The 19487-nt window shown below is 45.5% G+C and overlaps 1 protein-coding gene across 4 annotated transcripts; it reads left to right on the top strand.

Annotated features, from left to right (window-relative positions):
• The first annotated feature begins 408 nt into the window (after positions 1-408).
• Positions 409-18082, top strand: ACTR1A (actin related protein 1A). Of its 4 annotated transcripts, none has more exons than XM_084846465.1 (11): positions 409-504; positions 3562-3626; positions 4240-4315; positions 5418-5543; positions 7489-7613; positions 8230-8446; positions 10855-10947; positions 12080-12254; positions 12980-13041; positions 13716-13756; positions 14412-18082. In XM_084846465.1, the coding sequence occupies exons 1-11, from the start codon at positions 457-459 to the stop codon at positions 14512-14514; spliced, it is 1131 nt and encodes a 376-aa protein (XP_084702591.1). In that variant the 5' UTR covers positions 409-456; the 3' UTR covers positions 14515-18082. The 4 variants fall into 4 exon arrangements, with proteins under 4 accessions (XP_084702591.1, XP_084702592.1, XP_084702593.1 ...); XM_084846468.1 differs by lacking the exon at positions 409-504 and adding an exon at positions 812-1014; XM_084846466.1 differs by lacking the exon at positions 5418-5543.
• Positions 18083-19487: the final 1405 nt, after the last annotated feature.

The raw sequence follows: 19487 nt of genomic DNA on the forward strand, positions 1-19487 counted from the left end.
CCCCTCCACCTTGTAATTCGAGGCAATGGACTGTACTTGCATTAGAATTTGTATCGACACGAGGTATTGTTAAATGTTGAAAAACTAGCAACAGAAAATGAATACTTCACATACAATAAATCTTCAGTCAGAAAGAGCACGGGCACTTGTCCTTGCTGATATTTTTTGTCTGAAGGTGGACAAGCTGTTGCCCAACCAAATCTTGGGCTTCGTCATGGACCCATGTGGCTTCTCAACCGGAACCGCGAATGACAGACGTAGACAATTAAATGGGCCCCTCTACATGTTATCTCGCTGCGGGCAGAATCTCCAGGCGAGCGACGGGGCGGGCTCTCGCGTTTTCGCAGAGACTCGTTTTCCCAGCGTGCCCTGTCCCGCGTCCTGCGCATGCGCCCGGCCGCCTGAGCTGTCGCTTTCCCGGCGGTGACTGAGACGGCGGCGCACCGGGCGCTCGCCATGGAGTCCTACGATGTGATCGCGAACCAGCCCGTGGTGATTGATAACGTGAGTCCGGCCTTGACTGGGCCCCTCAGAACGGGCACTGTGAGGAGGGGGTGGGGGAGGGGACGTGCTGCCGTGATCCTGGTGAGCCCGCTGCGCCTCAAATAATCCAATCGGCGGAGCCTGCCGTCCAGGAGGCGCCCCCGCTCCCGCCTCATTCAGTCTTCTACCCACCGCCACCTGCAAGCCGAACCTGGTCTCTCTTTTCTCCCTCGCGATCACCCAGCCCGCGCTCTCATTGGCCAATTCCCTTGCCACTCAGTCGCGGAACGGCGGAGGCCGAAGAACAGCAGAGTCTAATTGAGGGGCAACTCACGCTCTTCGGACTTCTTCGTCCTCCGATTGGCTCTTCCTACCGCCACCCGTACGGCGTTGTCCAGCCGCCTTTCGGGATGCAGTTTGTCCCGCCTTTTTGGAGTTCATATGCGATTATTGGTTCCTTGTCTGTGTCGTTTTGGTCTGATTGACCCTTCAGTTTCGCCTAGTTCGTTATGGCTGGTTAGCTGTGGAAAGGTGCGAGAAGGCGTGGCTTGGCGACCTGTGTACAGCAGTGATGGCTCGCGCGTGCGCGGCTTTTCTCTGGAAACCAAATAGGGGCTGTCCATTCTCCCAGAGCACAGTTCTGCTGTTGGAAGCCGGCGGACGGTGTTGCACGCGCGCTCCCAGCACTCGCGGCTCTGTTTTTAGAACACTGCTTCCCACAACACTGCGAGCAGCTTTCTGGTGGGCTCTTATTTAAACCAGCGTCCCCCAGCCAGGTGCCCTCCAGATGTTTTGGACTACAGCTCCCAAAATTCGTGACCAATGACCGCACTGGCTGGGGCTAATGGGAGCTGAAGTCCAAAACATTTGGAGGGCAGCAGGTTGGGGAAGGCTGACTTAAACCATAATGACTGCACATAAAGTCCTGGGAGTGGTGGCAAGGAGGCCTCGTCCTCACGTAATGCTTCTTTTCAATCCCTGGGTGATGAAGGTTTCCAAATTAATTTGCAGGTTCTGCCACAGTAAAGCAATTCTACCTGCACTACCCTAAGCTTTGGCCAAATAATGTGTGACTAACAGTAAATGTTTCTGGTCTCCTTGTGGATGCATTTCCAGTTGTTGGGAATATAACCATTTACGAACAAGTCAAGTATAATAAATACATCTGCCATAAGACTTGAGTCCTAGTTCTCTCTGCCTGTTGTCCCCTCCCCTGATAACTTGCCTTGTACAGCCCAAGTTTAGCCACTTTTGCTCAGAACCTTAATTATTTTCAGCAAGGCTTACTTCCAGCTAACTCTGCTTAAGACAGCTGTAATCTCCATACACATCTTTGTGAAGTAGTATGTTTATGTGCAGGAATCCATTGTGTGTGTGTGTGTGTGGAGAATAGGAGCAGGTCTCCATTGACTGGTAGAAATTCACTACCTGTGCAGAAAATAGGGTGGAACCCCTCACCTACCCCAATCTGCTAGGGTATTTCTAGCAGCAGAGAACAGCACAGATGTGCTAGCCCTTAGCTGGTCAAGGGCAGGAATTTATTTGTGAGGGTAGGGAGTAAGTAACTCAGGGGACATGTCCCCTGAGTTCAGTTTCTCCCCCCACCCAAAAATGGCCCCCAACTTGTCCTACCTAAACTCTAGCCCCACTTTGATGATACTCATATGAAAGGTATTTTTAAAGTAACAGTTCATTAATTTCAGGGCTCTGTTTTGCCCTATATACTTTTAAACATCTACATGAAATTCCGCCAAAGGTCATCCCAGCTCTCTCTCTCTTTTTCCATGGATGTTAAGGAGGCCGTGGGAGTCCTGAACTGTTGTCCGGATGCAGTAATGGATTGGATGTGAGCCAACAAGCTTATGCTCAGTCCAGACAAGTAAAATGTAAAAGGAAGATGGAGAGGCAAAAACTGCCTCCGTCACTCCTCCTGCCCTTCTGGCAGCAGCCCTGAAGAGCATAGAATACTCAGAAGCCTCCGAGATCAGAGACTTCTGTCTAGTGGCTGGCAACCTGATAGGGTTGTGCCTTTAATTTGCCAAATTTAAAAATACGTTAGAGTTCCTCTGAAACCTTGGAAAATTAAATTGCTTTTCTTACTACTGTGCTGTGTTAATGGTTTGCATGCACCCCAGAACCTTGTAGAGATGCATGCCAGGAAGTCTGTTAAAATTGCAATTATTTTTCCCTGTATCCAGTATCTCCTAAATATTTCAATAGCTGATAGACAAGGGCATGGTCTTGAAGGAATGTGACAGCAAGCTTGCTGAAGCTCAGCACCTGGCAGTCTCAGTCAGTGCTTGGGATGGAGATTGCCTGGGAATCCCATACATGCCATCTCAAGTTCCATGAAAGAAAGGTGGGATAAGATATAATAAATGAATAAGTGTGTGACTTATGAGATCAGCATTTTCCCCTTACAAAGATGCACTTCTGATGCTACAGACGTGCATTGGAGAGAGAGCAAGGAGAGAGAGCAAGGAAGGAGCCATGGCAAATTAAAGCAGATCAAAGAACCTATAATTGCTCTGTGTTGTCTAAAGTGGCTTGCATGCTATTTTCCAAAGGGCTTGTAAAAGTGAATATGGCTGGAGCGGGTGGAGAGGGGGTATGGCAGGGGGAAGAAGCAACAAGCCTGTGTTTTATAAGTTACTGAGGAATATGATCTGCTCCCTCAGTACATAACTCCTACATCTGGCCTTTACCCACTGGATTATTGTTTGCACCTCCTCCGTAACATGATTGCACTGTATGAGAAGCCTCTCCTGTATCTTGTCAAGTGTCTAGCATAGTTTCTTAAATATTTGGTTCTAAAAGAATTACATGCTGCATAAAGGAACACTTCTGCTTGTGTAGTCTAAGGCTCTGGACAAGAGGGGAAAACAGGATTTGCTCCATCTAGTGGCCACATGAGGACATCGACTTTCCAAGCACACGATCATGGAATGTGTTGGGTGGGGCCTTTGTTTTGGGAATTGTTACTATTTAATTTGTTAGCAGTAATATTACAGACTGAAGTGCCTCATGGTCAATACTGGTTGTTTTCATATACATTTCAATTCTCTTCCCTCCTCACAGGGTTCTGGCATGATTAAAGCTGGCTTTGCAGGTGATCAAATACCCAAGTACTGTTTTCCAAACTAGTAAGTATCTGGCAGTTTGGGAGGATGTTACTGATGTTCTGTGAATTCCATATTAAGTGCAGTGTCTTTGTGTGGGGAAGGGTGGGTCTTTGGATCTGTGCTGGGTCCACGAGACTTTCACATTGACTCGGGCTGAGCTAATCCATGGCCTGCAGCGGTATAGTGCAGGCTTCCCCAACCTGGTGCCCTCCAGAGGTTTTGGACTACAGCTCCCAGAATCCCCCAGCCACCTATGTTGGCTGGAGGGTTATGGGAGTTGTGGTCCCACACATCTGGAAGGCACCAGGTTGAGGAAGGCTTGTGTACTGGAGCAGAATCCCTTCATACTAAGGGCTTTGGGATCCTCACATAGCTCCTTGTGGGTTGGCGTGTTCTTTAAAGCTGCAGACAAACCATGCAACTACTCAACTCATTGGTCTTGCAGCAATGTAAGGCAGGTTCCTTTTTGTTCATGTACTGACGTTTAGAGATGGCCACACATTCCGTTCAAGTGCCCAGTGCAATCCCTTGCCCAGTGGTTCTAGAATGGTCTCTCACTAGTGAAGCGCTGAACTGTTCGATCTGTGACTTGTGTCGTGAGAGAAGCACTCCATTTTTGCACAACCTTTTTCAGTGTGGGCAGACCGAAGCACGTTCGTGTTATGGCTGGAGCTTTGGAGGGTGACATTTTCATTGGACCGAAAGCAGAGGTAAGGCAACCATATTGATTCACCCCCTGTCCTTCACCTTCCACAGGGCATCAGAAAGAGGCATCCTAGGCTTTCTATCCAATTCAAGCCTTGTTATCCCTGTGGTCCTTCTGATAACAAGACCAGGACTGGGCAACTTGCTTAGAACAATAAGTCATATTAGAAGTATCTCAGGGACTGGGAGCCTTCAGCAAATCTGAATGTCTTATTTATGCATATTGGAGTTTCCATAACATGTGCACGTCTTTGTTAAGTCATAGGTCTTCTCTGATGGATATAGTGCATTGTTTCTATTGCCATGCAATTTCCCATGCAACACCACTAGTTGCTGTGTATATTGGTTGTCAGTCAATCAAGAGATCAATTTATGTCAAGATTAATCACTGCCTTCCTTTGCTTACCAGAGTCTGATCCTGAAGAAATACACGTACATGCACTTAGGGAAAAAACTCGTTTCAGGACACAATTCCTGACAAGTCTAACACATTCTCTCTTGCCAGGTGAATTTTCTTGCCATATGGCCCCTGAAATTGCTAAACCTTGAACATCCAAAGTGAAGGAAGGATGATGACTATGGGGCAGTATCCAGTACTGCTTCTGCACGTCTCCTGGATTTGTTGCGCAAGCGGGACGCACCGCTTGTGCAACAGAAAGCTAGTGTTCTAAAAGCAACCCTGGAGATGAGCGGAAATACTTGTTTCTGGATTGGGACAGGTCAGTGGAGCTTCCTTCCAGAAATGAGTGTTTTTGCTTGTTTCAGGTTGCTTTTAGAACCGCTAGCTCCCCACTGCGCTGATGCATGGGCAGGCTTGAATACTGCCCATAGTGATAATTTTCATATTAGCCTCATGGTTTCTAAATAGAAGAAAAGAGTTTGTCTTTAAACTACGTATCCTATTCTGTCAAAGGTCTTTCCCACCTGCAGGCGGGGGGAGTGCTTCTGTTTTTATGAAAAATGGCAGCAGAGCATTGCTCAGTGGGGCTCCTAGAAAGTAGATTCATTGTAAGAGGTGGGATACCAAGTCTCCAAATGCGCGCAGCAGGTGATTCCTCTGGCCTTCCCTCTCACTGACATGCTGCCTCATTTGTTTGCTTTGGCTAGGAGCACAGAGGCCTTCTTTCCATACGCTACCCTATGGAGCATGGCATAGTGAAGGACTGGAATGACATGGAACGCATCTGGCAGTATGTGTACTCAAAAGACCAGCTCCAGACCTTCTCTGAAGAGGTGAGCTGACTCTACCCAGAAGCCCCCAAATCCCAAATGAGAACTTCCCACAATTGGTTTTGTGCAGCTGCTTTGCAGTCCAGTCACCCTCTGTTCCATCGCTCCACATCAGAATAGCCTTTTAATTACCTTCTCTGTGCTCACAGCGTTGCATACAGCAGGGGCGGGCAGACTTCAGGCTTGCAGGATCTATTTTACCTTTTTACTACAACCCAGAGATCCACCAACTGGAGCCAGGTGCATTAAGGAACACAGTGCCTCTGAGTACATTACATGTTCAGCCCAGGAATTTGGGATCAGTACCAGAGCCAGGCTCACAAGTCCTTTCACTTACAAATCCACTCCTGGTTTTCTCCCCCAAAATGTTCATTTTCAGCAACCTAATTTAGGGGAAGAACACTTTTTAATTGTTGCTGTTGTTAGACAATTGGGAATTAGAAACCCTTGCCAATCTACTGCAAATCACTTGGAGATCTGCCAGTAGATCCCAGTCTACTTTCTGTCTGCCACTGGCACACTGCTCCCTCTGCTCATTAATCCAAGTTAAGAGAAAATTCACTGAATCAAAACTTCAAGGCATGCCTAAGAATAATTGAGAAGAGCATTTGCCTGGGCCTGTGCTTGAACTGGGAAGTTTTTCTTTGTGCCAACTCTACATTTCAAACAGTTCTCCTGGACTGTTAGACCCTTTTAACCTAAAGCACTATATGGAGGCATGCTGCAGTGATAAACCCCACCTCCTAGAATTGCAAATTCTGCTAAGTAATTGTGAGCCTGAAGGGATAGCAACATTTGTCTAGCTCGAATTGTTTCCCATGTAGCATAGTGCAGTGCAGGAGAATCCACAGAACGCTTGGGCAGTGTTTTGATATGCCCTCCCCTCTAGGTGGAGCTCACCTCTCTCTTGTAACTGTCCCCTGCTGTGTGATTTCTGATACTCAGCTAGTGAAGTTATTTTGTAGTTCACTAGCAGGAAGTTTGATCTGCTTAACTGAGTTTATTTATTCAGCAGAAGAATTATCAATATGATTATCGATATGATTCAGACAAATATTGTCTGCCAGTGCAGCTCACGTTGATCAAAAAGAGAGAGGGAAAGAACGACAGGTCTTTGTCTCAGGCTTGCAAACTAAAAAGACGAGACATAGAAGAGAAGGGGAGTGGAGGGAAAAGGTCGAGAAAGGAGATCAGCTTGACATGCTGGTACAAAGTGGTGTGTTGTTAGCAGGCATTTCTATCCACTTGGGCCCAGGCTGATCTTCCCTTGTTCATGTTCTTCTGGCAGAGACCAGAGCATCATTGCCCTGACTTCTGCAGTCCCGGGGCAGCTGGAATTCCAACAGAATCCTTTCTGGCAGAGAGGGGGAAGCAAGCTCCTTGCAGCTTTGCTTTTGACGAATGGCTGAGGCCAAGCTGGTCTTCCTCTTGCCATGGTCTTCTTTCTGGGACAAAGGGGTGTAAAACTAACTGTGTTAATCTACCCTAAAGTAGATGTCAACCTTCCCCAGCCTGGTGCCCTCCAGATGCGTTGGACTGCCAAAAACTGCCAACATCCCTGGCCAGTGATGGGAGTTGTAGTCCCAGGTTGTGGAAGGCTCTTAAATGTACATCCTGCACTTCCTCTGAGTGGTTCACATGTGATCCCTAGGTGGTTTCTCATCTAAGCACTGATGAGGGCTTACTATATGCTACCAGGTCAATTTCCTAGCCAAACTGTTCTCTCTTGATGTTTGATGTACAGCTATTTGATATAGTAGTTTGCTTCCATTCATTTCCCAAACTTGTAATCTTTGGATGAGCAAGAAGGGCAGGCCTGTGGCTAATTGTTTCCCTACTCTACAAAGTCCTGGATATGCCTTTTGATTGTTCTGGAAGAACTGGAAAAGTCCACCTGGGCTCTGGTGCAATTCTACCCAGCTGAGTCTTTTGTGTTCCTACCCACCAGCATCCTGTGCTCTTGACAGAGGCACCACTGAACCCACGTAAGAACCGTGAACGAGCAGCTGAGGTTTTCTTTGAGACCTTTAATGTGCCAGCGCTGTTCATCTCCATGCAAGCTGTGCTTAGCCTGTGAGTACTTTTGCCCCCACACCTTTCTTGGAACTCACCTTGGAGGAGAAGCCAGTTTCTGCAAAGCAGAGCATTGGTTTCCATGTGCACTGCTTACGTTTGAGAAACTGGAGGCTGGAGTGAGTATCTGAAAGAAGACCGACCATGCAATTCAGAAGTCAGTCCTGTTGTGTGCAGTGAGGCTTACTCCCAAGTAAGTGTGCACAGGATTGCAGCCTCAGTATTGTAAAAGATTGCTTCCCAGAAATTCTAGCCTGATGACTAAATAAATGCTCAGGTTTATATTAGAAATTATCACTGTTGTATGTGCGCTAGCAGACGTTCTTCCCATTATTTCTGTATGGATTCTGTTTGTTAGCCAGCATGTCACTTTTTCAGAGGTTGGATCTTCAAAATTAATCATCTCCCTTACTGTCTTTGCCAGTGAACAATTACTGTTGTTGTTGTTGTTTTAAACAAAAATTGCTCCTTAGTTCTAGGTAAGTCAGAATAAATTGGGTTGCCCTGGAGTGATCATTATCTTGGGAAGTGTAGCTGGGTCCTCATCAGGTCATGCAGATTTTCCACCAATTCTGTTTTGCATGTGTGTGTCTGAAGCCTATTCTCCTTTCTGTAGTTATGCAACAGGGCGCACTACAGGAGTGGTGTTGGACTCTGGGGATGGGGTCACCCATGCGGTTCCTATATACGAAGGCTTTGCCATGCCCCACTCCATTATGCGGATTGACATTGCTGGCCGGGACGTTTCTCGGTTCCTTCGTCTCTATCTCCGGAAGGAAGGCTATGACTTCCATACATCGTCTGAGTTTGAGATCGTCAAAACCATAAAAGAGGTGCTTGGGTGCCATTTGCCTTTGATTCCGGGGTGCCTTCTGTTTTGAGAGAACTGAGCCGCAGAGGGTGGCCTAGGCTGCCACACCGGATGTATCCCATAGCATCCAGTGGTGTCAGTCCAGTCCCATTTACAGGAGGGGGTGGGGAGAGAAGACTGTTTACATTGTAGCTGCCTGCGCAAGACACATTTTGAGCACTAATGCAGAATTGCGCTTTCTCAGGATGGCCCCTTCCCTTAAGGCTAGGTTCACCTCTCAGACGCAAAGGGAAGTGACCAATGAATATGCTGAAAAAAATCACGTCGTACATCCCTAGCCTTTCTGGGTCTGTCCCTCTTCAAAAAGTAGGTGCAAGATTGCAAGGCTGCAATGCTCCCCCATGTGAAAAACATTTGGTACATAGAAAACAAGCAAACGAATGAAGCCCATTGTGCTGACGTACTAGATTTCCATGGACCAGGAAGTGTTTAAAAACAAAACAAGGGAAGCATTCTGATATGATCCCTACCAACACCACCTTCAGAAGTGGCAGAATTCCGGGAAGACTTCACCACTTCAGTCTTTCAAACATGTACATCAGCACATAAATCCACAGTGCACACCCTCTCAGAGTGGATGTCATTGGAGACAATCTGCCCTATGTTTTGCAGATTGGGAGGACCTCCGGTCAGTAATCCCATGGAGTGATATTGAAATACATCTTCACACAGTGCATAGTTAAACTATGGAATTCACTTCCACAAGATGTCGTGATAGCCACCAATTTGGATGGCTTTAAAAGGAGATTGGATAAATTCATGGAGGATAATGCTATCAATGGCTACTGGTCCTGATGGCTATATGCTACCTCCAGTATCAGAGGCAATAGGCCTATGTTCTTATCTGGGTCAAGGAATCTCCAAACTTAATTTTGCCACCAGGATTTACACCTGGGCAGCCCTGCACAATGGATCAACTGGATCTGTGTGAGATGTGCAGGATGGTCCCTTGCCACCCTTATCAATAAAATAACATGATTGTAGTCCTCAGATAATAGCAACATGCCGGTGGGCACTCTGGGTGAAGCACTTACTGTTCTAATATTTCTGGGAGTTCTGCATAAGGAACATAGGAAGCTGACCAGAACTCTCTTGGCATTTCTAGGGAATGCAAAGATTGCCTAGTGGGAAAGGTGAGCTATGGGAGTGTCTTAATAAGAGGGCCAAAGAGTGGGGGCAGAGCTATTAGCAATAGCTTTGCCCCACACTTTTGATCCTCTTCCCACAGTTCTTGCCTAGGAAAGCTACCACTGAGCTGTTTCAGGGAAGCTTGGCCTTCAAACAGCCCTGGACCTTACGTGGAGGTAGGCTTGCTTGTACCCGCTGATTTCAGTGGGCTCCGGTGCAACGAGCTCTGCATAGGCTTGGCCTGTTAAAGTTGCTGTGTGTAAGGCCTATTAATAGTTCTTTTGATCTTGTAAAATTAGCTCTTGTTAGATAACTGAATGTAGTAATTTCTGAGAGTGTGTGTAGGGTTGTAATTGACAGAGTGAGAGGGGAGCCAGATGGTTCCTTTATTCAAATCTCTGGTAGTTTTAGGCAAGCTGTTACTTCTCAGTTCCTGCATTTATAATATGGAGGCACTAACTTAATAATAATATTTATATGCTGTCCTTTCAGATAAAGCTTCCCTGGATGGCCCACAACAATGAAAATACACGTAACAGTGCATATAAACCTAATGAAAATAAACCTAACGATGACTAATTCTAAATTGAAAAAGTTAAAACTGTAGATAAATCAAAAGAGACTAAGGGTGCAATCCTGTGCATGTTTAGACAGAAAAAATGTTCTACAACTCCCAGCAGGCCCCAGCAGGCCTCAGTGGCTGGGGCATGCTGGGAGTTGTAGGACTTTTTTTCTGTCTAAACACGCACAGGATTACATCCTAAATGACTTACTATAGAACCACTGATGATGGTACTGATGGAGGGGAGTGCCTTGGGTAAACAGCTGCTCTCTTGCACCCTTCGGATCATTCCCAAATTATGCCCCCTGTATTGAAAACTCCCTCCTAGTCACAGATCTCATTTGTATTGCACAAAAGAAGGACGTAATGAATTCCAGAAGAAACCTGGTAAATAGCTAACCTTCAAACAACTATCTGTGCTAGACCTGTTCTGCTGCCCCTAGCTTTCCTTTGTAGAACTCTTTGTAAATATCCTAGAATCTCTCATTTCACATTTTGTTAAGGATTGTATGATACTGTAGCTGGCATGGTGGTGCTACTAACATTTCAGAAGTGGAGTAAATTCAGTGCTAAATGCCAAAAGATGCTTAATGGTGGTATTCTCTGCAGTGTCTGGGCCTAGTTTTTCTTATTAAAGAATCTGCATGAATGACTGTTGTATCTGTGTCATTCCTCCACAGCGGGCTTGCTACCTGTCAATAAACCCACAGAAGGATGAGACATTAGAAACTGAAAAAGCTCAGTACTATCTTCCAGATGGAAGCACCATTGAGGTTTGTGAACGCTTGGCCTGGTTGGAAGTAAAATATTGTTAAATAAGCCTTAATCATTACCCTACAGATTAGTGGCTGATTTTGTCTGGCACTGGATAAGTGTACTTTCACTCAGAGAAGGATATTCAATTCAAACTGCATTCCAAGCAGCGGAAGTGCTGCTGGAATTGTACGAGTTCTAGTCGGCTATTTGAGATGTTGTTATGATCAAGGAAGCTTTGAAAGCCAGTGTGGTGTCATGATTAGCATGCTGGACAGGCTGGGGAGTCCCTGATTCAAATCTGCATTCAGTCATGAAACTCCTGGGGTGACTTTGGACAGCCGTGTTCTCTCAGCCTAACCTTACAGGGCTGTTTTGTGGATAAAAACAGAGACAATGAGTGCTGCCTTGAGCTCTGGAGGAAGGATGGGATAAAAATATAAATTTAAAAAGCAGAGGCTGCTCCATGGTGGTCATTTTGGATTGCTCACGTGTACCTGGAAAAATATATGCTTCTAATCAAGTATGTATGAAACTGTTTATGTTCTGCAGTGCTGCAGAAGCCAGGTTTCACCTTCCCGAACTTTCTTTCTTACCATTATATCTGCAAAGATATATTTGAAAGTGCCTGGGCAATACCAACTGGGGAGAGAGCTAAATAAGATTTCTACCACTGGGTGATGTGTCTTCAGTGCCCCATATATAGCTTCCCACAACTAGTGAAAGAGAAATAAATTATGGGAGAGAAGCAAAACCATGCTCAGTTGCATAATGGACACATGTTGCAGAACTTCTATTTTTTAATACAGAGGACCCACGGCTCTGACTGTGCATGGTTTGCTTTAAAGCTAACCCGATGTAAGCCAGGGAGAATCCAGCCAAGAGACTGCAGCACCTGGCCAAGAGTCTTCCATAGGCCAAGGTCTTTCAAAGGCTGGGAATTCTCCGGGCAGTATTGAACATCACGTAAACCCAAATGGAGTGCTTTGTAGCTTACTGATATCTGGGCCAGGATAACCTTCTTCCTTAGGTTTGTTTGCTTGAAAAAGGCTGATGTAAATTACCCTCCATTCTGAGATTCTGTTCGTTGCTATACATACAATGGTCTCCTATCTAGGAACGAGAAAGCTGACTCTCTGGTGCTGTTTTCAGATTGGCCCTGCCCGATTCCGGGCCCCCGAGTTGCTCTTCCGGCCAGACCTGATCGGGGAGGAGTGTGAGGGGCTGCACGAAGTGCTGGTATTTGCCATCCAGAAGTCTGATATGGACTTGAGACGAACACTCTTCTCCAACATTGTGCTCTCTGGAGGCTCGACACTCTTCAAAGGTGCTTTTGTTGCATCTTTGCCTTGAGGGACATGCTGTGTGTTCTGGGCTTAACTTGAGACTTCTTCCCACACCGCCTTCCTTGAAGTGAGCGAGGTTCACAGTAGCTCTCTTGAGAGTGAGGATTAGCAGAAGCCCCTTGCATTGTTCCTTTCCCTGGGAGCAGGGCAAGAAAGGAGAGTTCCCCGGAAGATGCTTGTTCCAGCTGAATTGGAAGAGACGGGACTTTAGAAACAGGCTGGATATCTGGGGAAACAGTGTGATGGCTCCTAGTTGTGCCCTCCTTATGATACTAAAGACACACATGATTGTGTGCCTGTTCAAATGGTTTCTTTCCTCCTATTGCATCACTTATCTGGAATGTATAGATGGATGTCACTTCAGGTAATACTTTTCCATATAGGAAGCAGACATTTCTGGTTCTCATTCTGAAGACCTAGAAGCTTGTTGAGATTTTCCTTGAATGAGGAGCATGGGGGGGAAAGATGGAAAACAGCACCAGCCAGAGTATAGACCAGAGGCTCCTTTTCATCACAGCACAGGCTGCGAGGTGGGGAGAGGAATGGAAGGAGGGAGATTCCACCACCCCTCCCTGAAAACCGACCTTATGAAAGCACTGCACCCCTAAATCTCAGGGACAGGGTGCAGTGCCTTCATCAGGTTGGAAAAAGCCAGAATTGTATCTGCTGCCTTTTAAACTGAAGCTAGTTTTTGTCTTTGATTCAGGTTTTGGTGACAGGCTTCTGACCGAAGTGAAGAAACTGGCCCCCAAGGATGTCAAAATCAGGGTAGGTAGTTTTCTTTAGCCTTTTGGCCCTTTAAGAAAAGTCCAGGGTCTCTTCAGCTGATCTGAGCTCCTCAGAAAGAGGGAACAAGCACCCTCTATCTCTATATAGTGGGTGTGTTAGCTTGTCCAGTGTAGGCAGTAGTCTGTGTTAATGGCCCTCTGTAGTGTATGCCTCTCACTACTTGTCTTTTTGAGCAGCCCTTTGCAATAATGTGTGCAGTGGCATGTAGAGAGCATTGTAATGGCTGCTTTGCACTTTCAACCCCAATCTACTCAGACTTTTCCAAAAGAACGTGTTCCAGGGGGATAGCTGTGTTAGTCCATCGCAGCAGAAACAACAAAGGGTTGTGTGGCAGCTGAAAGACGACCACATTTCTTCTGGCAAGGTTTTGTGGGCCAAAGCCCGCTTCATCGGATGCAAAACAACATGGTTTCTCTCAAGGTGGCTGCATTCCCAATAAAGTCCATATAGGCATCCAAGAGGCATCTCACTGGATGGACTGCAGCACCAACTACTTATTGTTTTAGACTCCAAACCAGCTGGATAGAATGTGTCTGGGACTGATAGGAAGAGATTCCAATAATATGTCAGGGAAGAATTTTGTGAGCTTGCTGTATGGAGAATGAATGCTGCCTCCATCTAAATTCACCCCCCTCTCTTTTTAAATCCCCCAGATATCTGCTCCTCAGGAGAGATTATATTCAACATGGATTGGGTAAGTACAGCATAACTCCTCTTGTAGCAGAAATTCTAGTCTTGTTTTCATGGATGCTCTCACTAATTGATAAAAGAAGTGACTTACATACAGTGCAAGAGGAGAAATTTGGGCTGTAGCCCTATCCTGTGTAGTACTAATTACTATAGCTGAGTGATGTGGTGATTCTTAGGAGAAGGGTAAAGCTGCACCACACCTTGAAGTTGTGCTGGGTGAAGATGCTGGAAGCCTGAATAGGATGTATGTGTGGTCCTCTAGCAAGGTAGGGGCAGATAGATGCTGTGTAGAACAGCATTTTGTTTCTTAAAGGAACCCTGTCCACATTAATTTGCCTGTTGGGGAACCCCTGCATATCTGCAGCAGAACCCCTCTGCATATCTGCAGATTTGGGGCATGTTGTAGGGTCCATTTAGTTCATACAGGACACTGGTTGGACATTTTGGATACTACTGTTGTCCTTATGAACTCAATGGACCCTGCACATGCACGTTATATGAGAAAATCTATCCATCTTGTCTGCCATTACGTTAAGGAGCCTGCAAAGCACCCTACGACTCTCCAGAGCAACCATTGCTTTAGTAGTTTCTGTAGGAGCAAGAGTGGGGGAAAGCCAGTTCCTAGCTTTGTCTAACTCCCATGTTTGGTTCTTCCACAGAGGCTCTATCCTGGCTTCACTGGACACATTTAAGAAAATGTGGGTTTCCAAGAAAGAATACGAGGAAGACAGTTCCCGGGCAATCCACCGAAAAACCTTCTAGGCCAGGAGTGTTCTGGGGTTTCCTTGGAGATTCGTTCTTGTTCTCAACTTGCTTTTCTGAGTCCGAGTGTCTGAGGAGCTCCCCATCTGTGTGTGTGTGTCTATGGGTAGATGGGTGCCAGTATGTCCTGGACTTTCCCAGAGCAAAAAGGGAAGGCCAGGGTTTGACTTGACTTCTGATCGGTGGGAGGAAGCCGAGAAATGGGAATGAACCTGTTTTGAAAGATCTGTTCCTTTTTCAGTTGGCCTGTGAACGTTTGGGAGTATGGTTGTGTCACAGAAGACAAATAGCATGGGTTAGAAACTCAGCAGCTTAGCAAGATGGAAATGAAAGCGCAGTAAACCAGCCAGTGTTTGGGCCCCCGGCCGATGGTCTGAGTCGGAACATGGGCCAGGTTGAAGGTCTGTCATGGAAACTCTGTGTACAGAAGCCGACTGTTATCCAGTGCTTCTCAGTTTGCTCAGCAGCTGTTTCTTAGATGGCCGATTCATCACTTCCCTCCCTTGCTACTTTAAAAAAAAATACACAACAGAGAATAAGCACATTCTGAGCAGCTACCCATTTACTGCTGTGTGTGTATGAGAATCTGGACCATGACAAGACAATTGGAGCAGTTAATTTTAGGATCTAGTTTATAATGCATGATGTAGAACAGAAACACCCTTCCTTTGTTCTAGACAGTCCTTGTCTTGGCATCCTGCAGTGAGACCAACACCTCTCCTGCAGCCAAGTGCCCACAGCGCCTCCAAGCTGTGTCGTGGCCCATTCTGTTCTCCCTCTGCCCCCACCCCAATCTCATGTGTAATCTAAAGGTTTACATTGTTAATTCTTTCTGCAAGGCTTTATGCCCATGTCCACTCCCCTGCACAGGGGGCTCCTCAGCCATGCTTGCTGGGAAACCACACAATTGTTTTTAGAAATATTTTATTTATTGAAAGTTTTGGTGGTAACTAAACTACTAACTGGGCCCAAGATTAGTTTCCCCCACTCTCTCTGTCCTAGTATATGACATTTTCCATTCTTTAACACTAGCACTGACATTTGAACAACATACTTGCTTAGTACTGTTGGGTCAGCCCTGTACCATCCCCACTCCTTTGAGTATCCTGTTCTTTTTGTAATGGTTGTTTCCATGAATGCACAGTGTGAGGGAACAATGAACTCTGATTAGAATACTTTTGGGAGTTGAATAGTAACCTCTGGAGGGAGGCTGTCATTCCAGAGTTGTGTTAACCCCCTCTGGCTGCTTCTGCACTGTTACAGAAAGGAAAAAAAATCATCTGCTTTGAATTGAGTTTTGTTTGTTTTTGTGTTGCTTAAAAAAAATACACACATTTTGGTGCTTTGTTTTTTTTTTAATGCTGCTGCTGAAAACCAAATATTTTACGTTGTTAGCCACTTAACTATTAGAAGATGAGACAGCAGGAAGTGAGCCTTATGTCTACCAATAGCCAAATGTTGAAAGTTGGACGCAAGAGTTGAGGGACGCAAGCTATCGAAGATGGTGGTGGCAATGTGTAGTCCTGTTCATTTTGAATGTGGTCCATTTGTGTTTTGTTTGCAAGCCTTTGTTTTGCTCTTTAGGTCATTAAAATTCTCAGAAAATGTATCTGGGACTGGAGTAGGCAAGCTGGAGTTTTAGCAGCATCCTGCCTCTGTCTCAATGCTTACAACAACAGGACCTATGTCCATTTTAAAGGAGAAAAAATATCATATGGCCCCTCCTGCAGAATGGTAGTAAAATGCAGTGCAATCTTGTGTATTATGAAACATCCCCACAGTGTTAAAAACAACAACCAGCAGTATAAAATCTTGCAAATGAAAATGTGAGATTACAGCTCAGGGTTTGTGGTAGGATAACTGGCTTGTGTAGTATATCTGAGCCAAGCAAGTGAAGTCAGTACTCTTTTGTATATGCAGTTGTGTTTAGGAGAAGGATGTTTGCCTCTTTATGGGTATTTCCTGCCCTCTTCCTGCAAGGAGGATGCACTCAGACAGAATGGTAATGTTCCATGACCACTGATCGAGATCTCAGCAATATTCCCTTATCTTTAGTTCTATGTACTGTGGTCCAGAGGTGATACCTTGTGAAGTTTCCCCTACAGGAGCTGGGGTGAGTGCCCAGGCAGCAAATGCTGGGCCAGTGTTGATGCTTAATGATGCTTTAGCATCACTGTATTATGACATAGCCATTGGAAGGTAGCATAGAGCAATGTCGGCTTTCTGAGTGTTCTGGGGACAATGAATGGTTGAAATACTGACAGTGGGTATGAAGGTACTCTGCATTAACAAAAGTAAGACATTTTAACAAAATTATGCTTAGTGCTAACAGTTAGGAATGAAAATTTCTTCTGTTCCATGACTTTGTGCTGTAATTATACTTCTGTAACGAACTACCTGTTATGGGTTTGCTTATTTCAGATGTATCTTGAGCATCTAAGTCAGCTGGCAGTGCCAGAATATACCCTCCCTTGTTGCTTTAGTAGTCTTCTGATGCAGCAGTTGCATTAATATCTGTTGACTGGTCATTTACGTTTTTCATTTGAAATGAAATTAAGTTTCTCCTGGAACTAACTCAGCATTTAACTGTTTTGAGTGGAGTGCAGACCTTGCTTTAACCAACTATATAGCTGGAGTTAAAGGTTTGTTACATCCCTGTGTGAACCATGAGAAGTTGGCCTGCTCTGGCGATTCCTGTTGATCTTAACTCCTTGAATTTTCAGCCCAGGCTTGATCAGGTATGCTTCTACTGTTGTGAAGACAGATTTGAGCAGTGGAGCAGAACTTGCATGCAGACAGATTCTTTGCTTCATCTTCATTTGACAGCAGCCTAAGGCTTAAGCTGTTTGTTTTAGGTTTGTGGACCAAGAATGACAAGATCAGGTGCAGGGCTAGAGGTAACTTCAGTGGATCAGTTAGCAATGGTGGTAGCCTTGACTACTAGCTTCTCCATTGGCAAGACTTACATCCAGGGTAGCCTGGGATGTTTTATGGAGGATGTTCTGCCATAGATAAGGGAAAATGCCCCATATTTCATGCCTTATGCTACAAAGATGTATTTTGTTTGAAATGCATGCTCGGCACAGGCTGTTACTGTAGAGGCCTTGGTTCTGCCTTGATTTCCACCTTTGGAGCGGCTAGATTCCCTTTATAATTGCTTAAAAACAAAATAAACTTAACATTTGTAATTGCAATCATGGGGGAATAGTTAGTAACAATGAGGGCCAGTGCATGGCAGCTTGTACTGGTAGAGAGGACAACGAGCAACTCCTAGTTTAGCATAGTCCATGTTTAGGGCAGTATGTGAGGACAAGTCCCATGTGTAAAAAAAATAAAAATACCCATGTTAGCTCCTGCCCCTCCTTTAATTCCTTGTGACTTTTTCCTTGTTTTGACATCTGTTATCAGAAGCAGTAATGTTACATATTGAAACTGACAGGTGCTTTCTACAACCTAGCATTGGTTCAATCAGCCTGACACTATACTTTGCACATACATGTGAACCACAGCTGGGTGCTGCCCAACATACTTAAATAAAGTTGTTCATATACAATATGGTATCTGTTTAAAGTATGAGTGAGAGTGAGATTATTTTCCGTTGACCTTGAGCAAAGTCGTTGTTCTAATGCAGGGATGCACCTTTTCAGCCCGAGGACAGCATTGGGTGTCTGCTGGGTTAGTGGGGGTCATACATGTGGGCATGCATGTTCACATACAACTCACTTCTGTGGCTTCTGCCACAGAAGCCCATTGCCTAGCTTATCATAGGAAACAGGCTTGAGCCTTTGAGCACTGCTTCCTAGGGCATTCTAGGAAAGAAGCTTGTATGGCAGGAACCATAGAGCTTGTTTCTAGACTATTTTTCTTTTTTTCCCCTGGGGGTCTGAGGAGTCACCACAGAGAACTTGGAGGGAGACACCTTTTGTACCTGTGTTCTAACAGTTACTGCCATGGAAGTGATATAATAGGTGTCACTATTTAGCTTATCCATCTCTTTAGCACAGGGATAGACAGCCTGATGCCCTGCAGATATTGTTGGACTACAACTTGCATAATCTGTGACCACTGGCTGAGGTTTACAGGAATTGTAGTCTGAAAATCTGGAGGGCACAAGGTTGCCTATCGCAGCTTTAGCAGACAGCTTAAGCCAATTTCATCACCTATGTACTAGGCCCTCTGTAAGCAAAAACAAATGTGGAATTCTAATATGGAAGAAAAAATAGTAGTATTCCAGGACTCAAAACAATGAATTCCTCTGGTGGAGGAGTCTGAGACTCCCAAGTGAGGCACGAACCAAGAATCCCACCCCCTCCTCAAAAAGTTGATGAAATAGGCAGGCTTAGCCCTCTATACACTGTTCTCTCCAACAGGAGGGAAGGAACACAGGCCAAGAAAATGAGGTCAGCCAATGTACATAGGCCTGTGGTTAAAAAAGAGAGAGAGAGGCAGGCAGGCAGGCAGATTGGTGGCTACTGGGCACCCTTAATGGTGTCCAGTTTTATCATTCAAAGTGGGTCAGGAGAGGGGCGATTTATAGTTGTGTGGGGGAATGGGGCAGTGTTCCCTCTCAACACCCCACCTCTGCCTCCTTCTCAAGCCCTAAAAGGACTGCTGATCATCAGCCGATTAAAATGGTGCTATACCATACCCACTTTGCTCATAATGGCTAGTGCAGCTGCAACCCAGTGCCTACCAGATGTTTTGGACTGCAACTCCCATAAACCCCCACCAGCATGGCCAATCGGTATTACGGGAACTGTAGTCCAAACATCCTGAAGACACCGGGTTGCCCACCCTTGCATTCACTTTTAAGTTAGGAACTTTTCAACTAATGACACTCCAAAAGTCAGGCTCCCAAGATACTGTAAATTGCGTTTCCTGCTTAGCTGGTATGTCAGACAATTAGAGCCAGTTTTCATACAAATTCCTATGGAAAGGTTATTCTGTAGGGTCACTCCCCTATTCTCAACTGT

Source organism: Heloderma suspectum, chromosome 3, assembly GCF_057233095.1.
Source record: "Heloderma suspectum isolate Gila_16-S chromosome 3, 16-S_ref, whole genome shotgun sequence".
Classification (NCBI taxonomy): Eukaryota; Metazoa; Chordata; class Lepidosauria; order Squamata; family Helodermatidae; genus Heloderma; species Heloderma suspectum.

Bases quoted from the DNA above. Each gene is read 5' to 3' on its own strand.
- ACTR1A (XM_084846468.1), top strand. From the start codon at position 925: ATGCGATTATTGGTTCCTTGTCTGTGTCGTTTTGGTCTGATTGACCCT. The intron at 3,627-4,239 runs GTAAGTATCTGG...AACCTTTTTCAG, and splicing joins AAGTACTGTTTTCCAAACTA to TGTGGGCAGACCGAAGCACG. The intron at 8,447-10,854 runs GTGCTTGGGTGC...ATTCCTCCACAG, and splicing joins TCGTCAAAACCATAAAAGAG to CGGGCTTGCTACCTGTCAAT.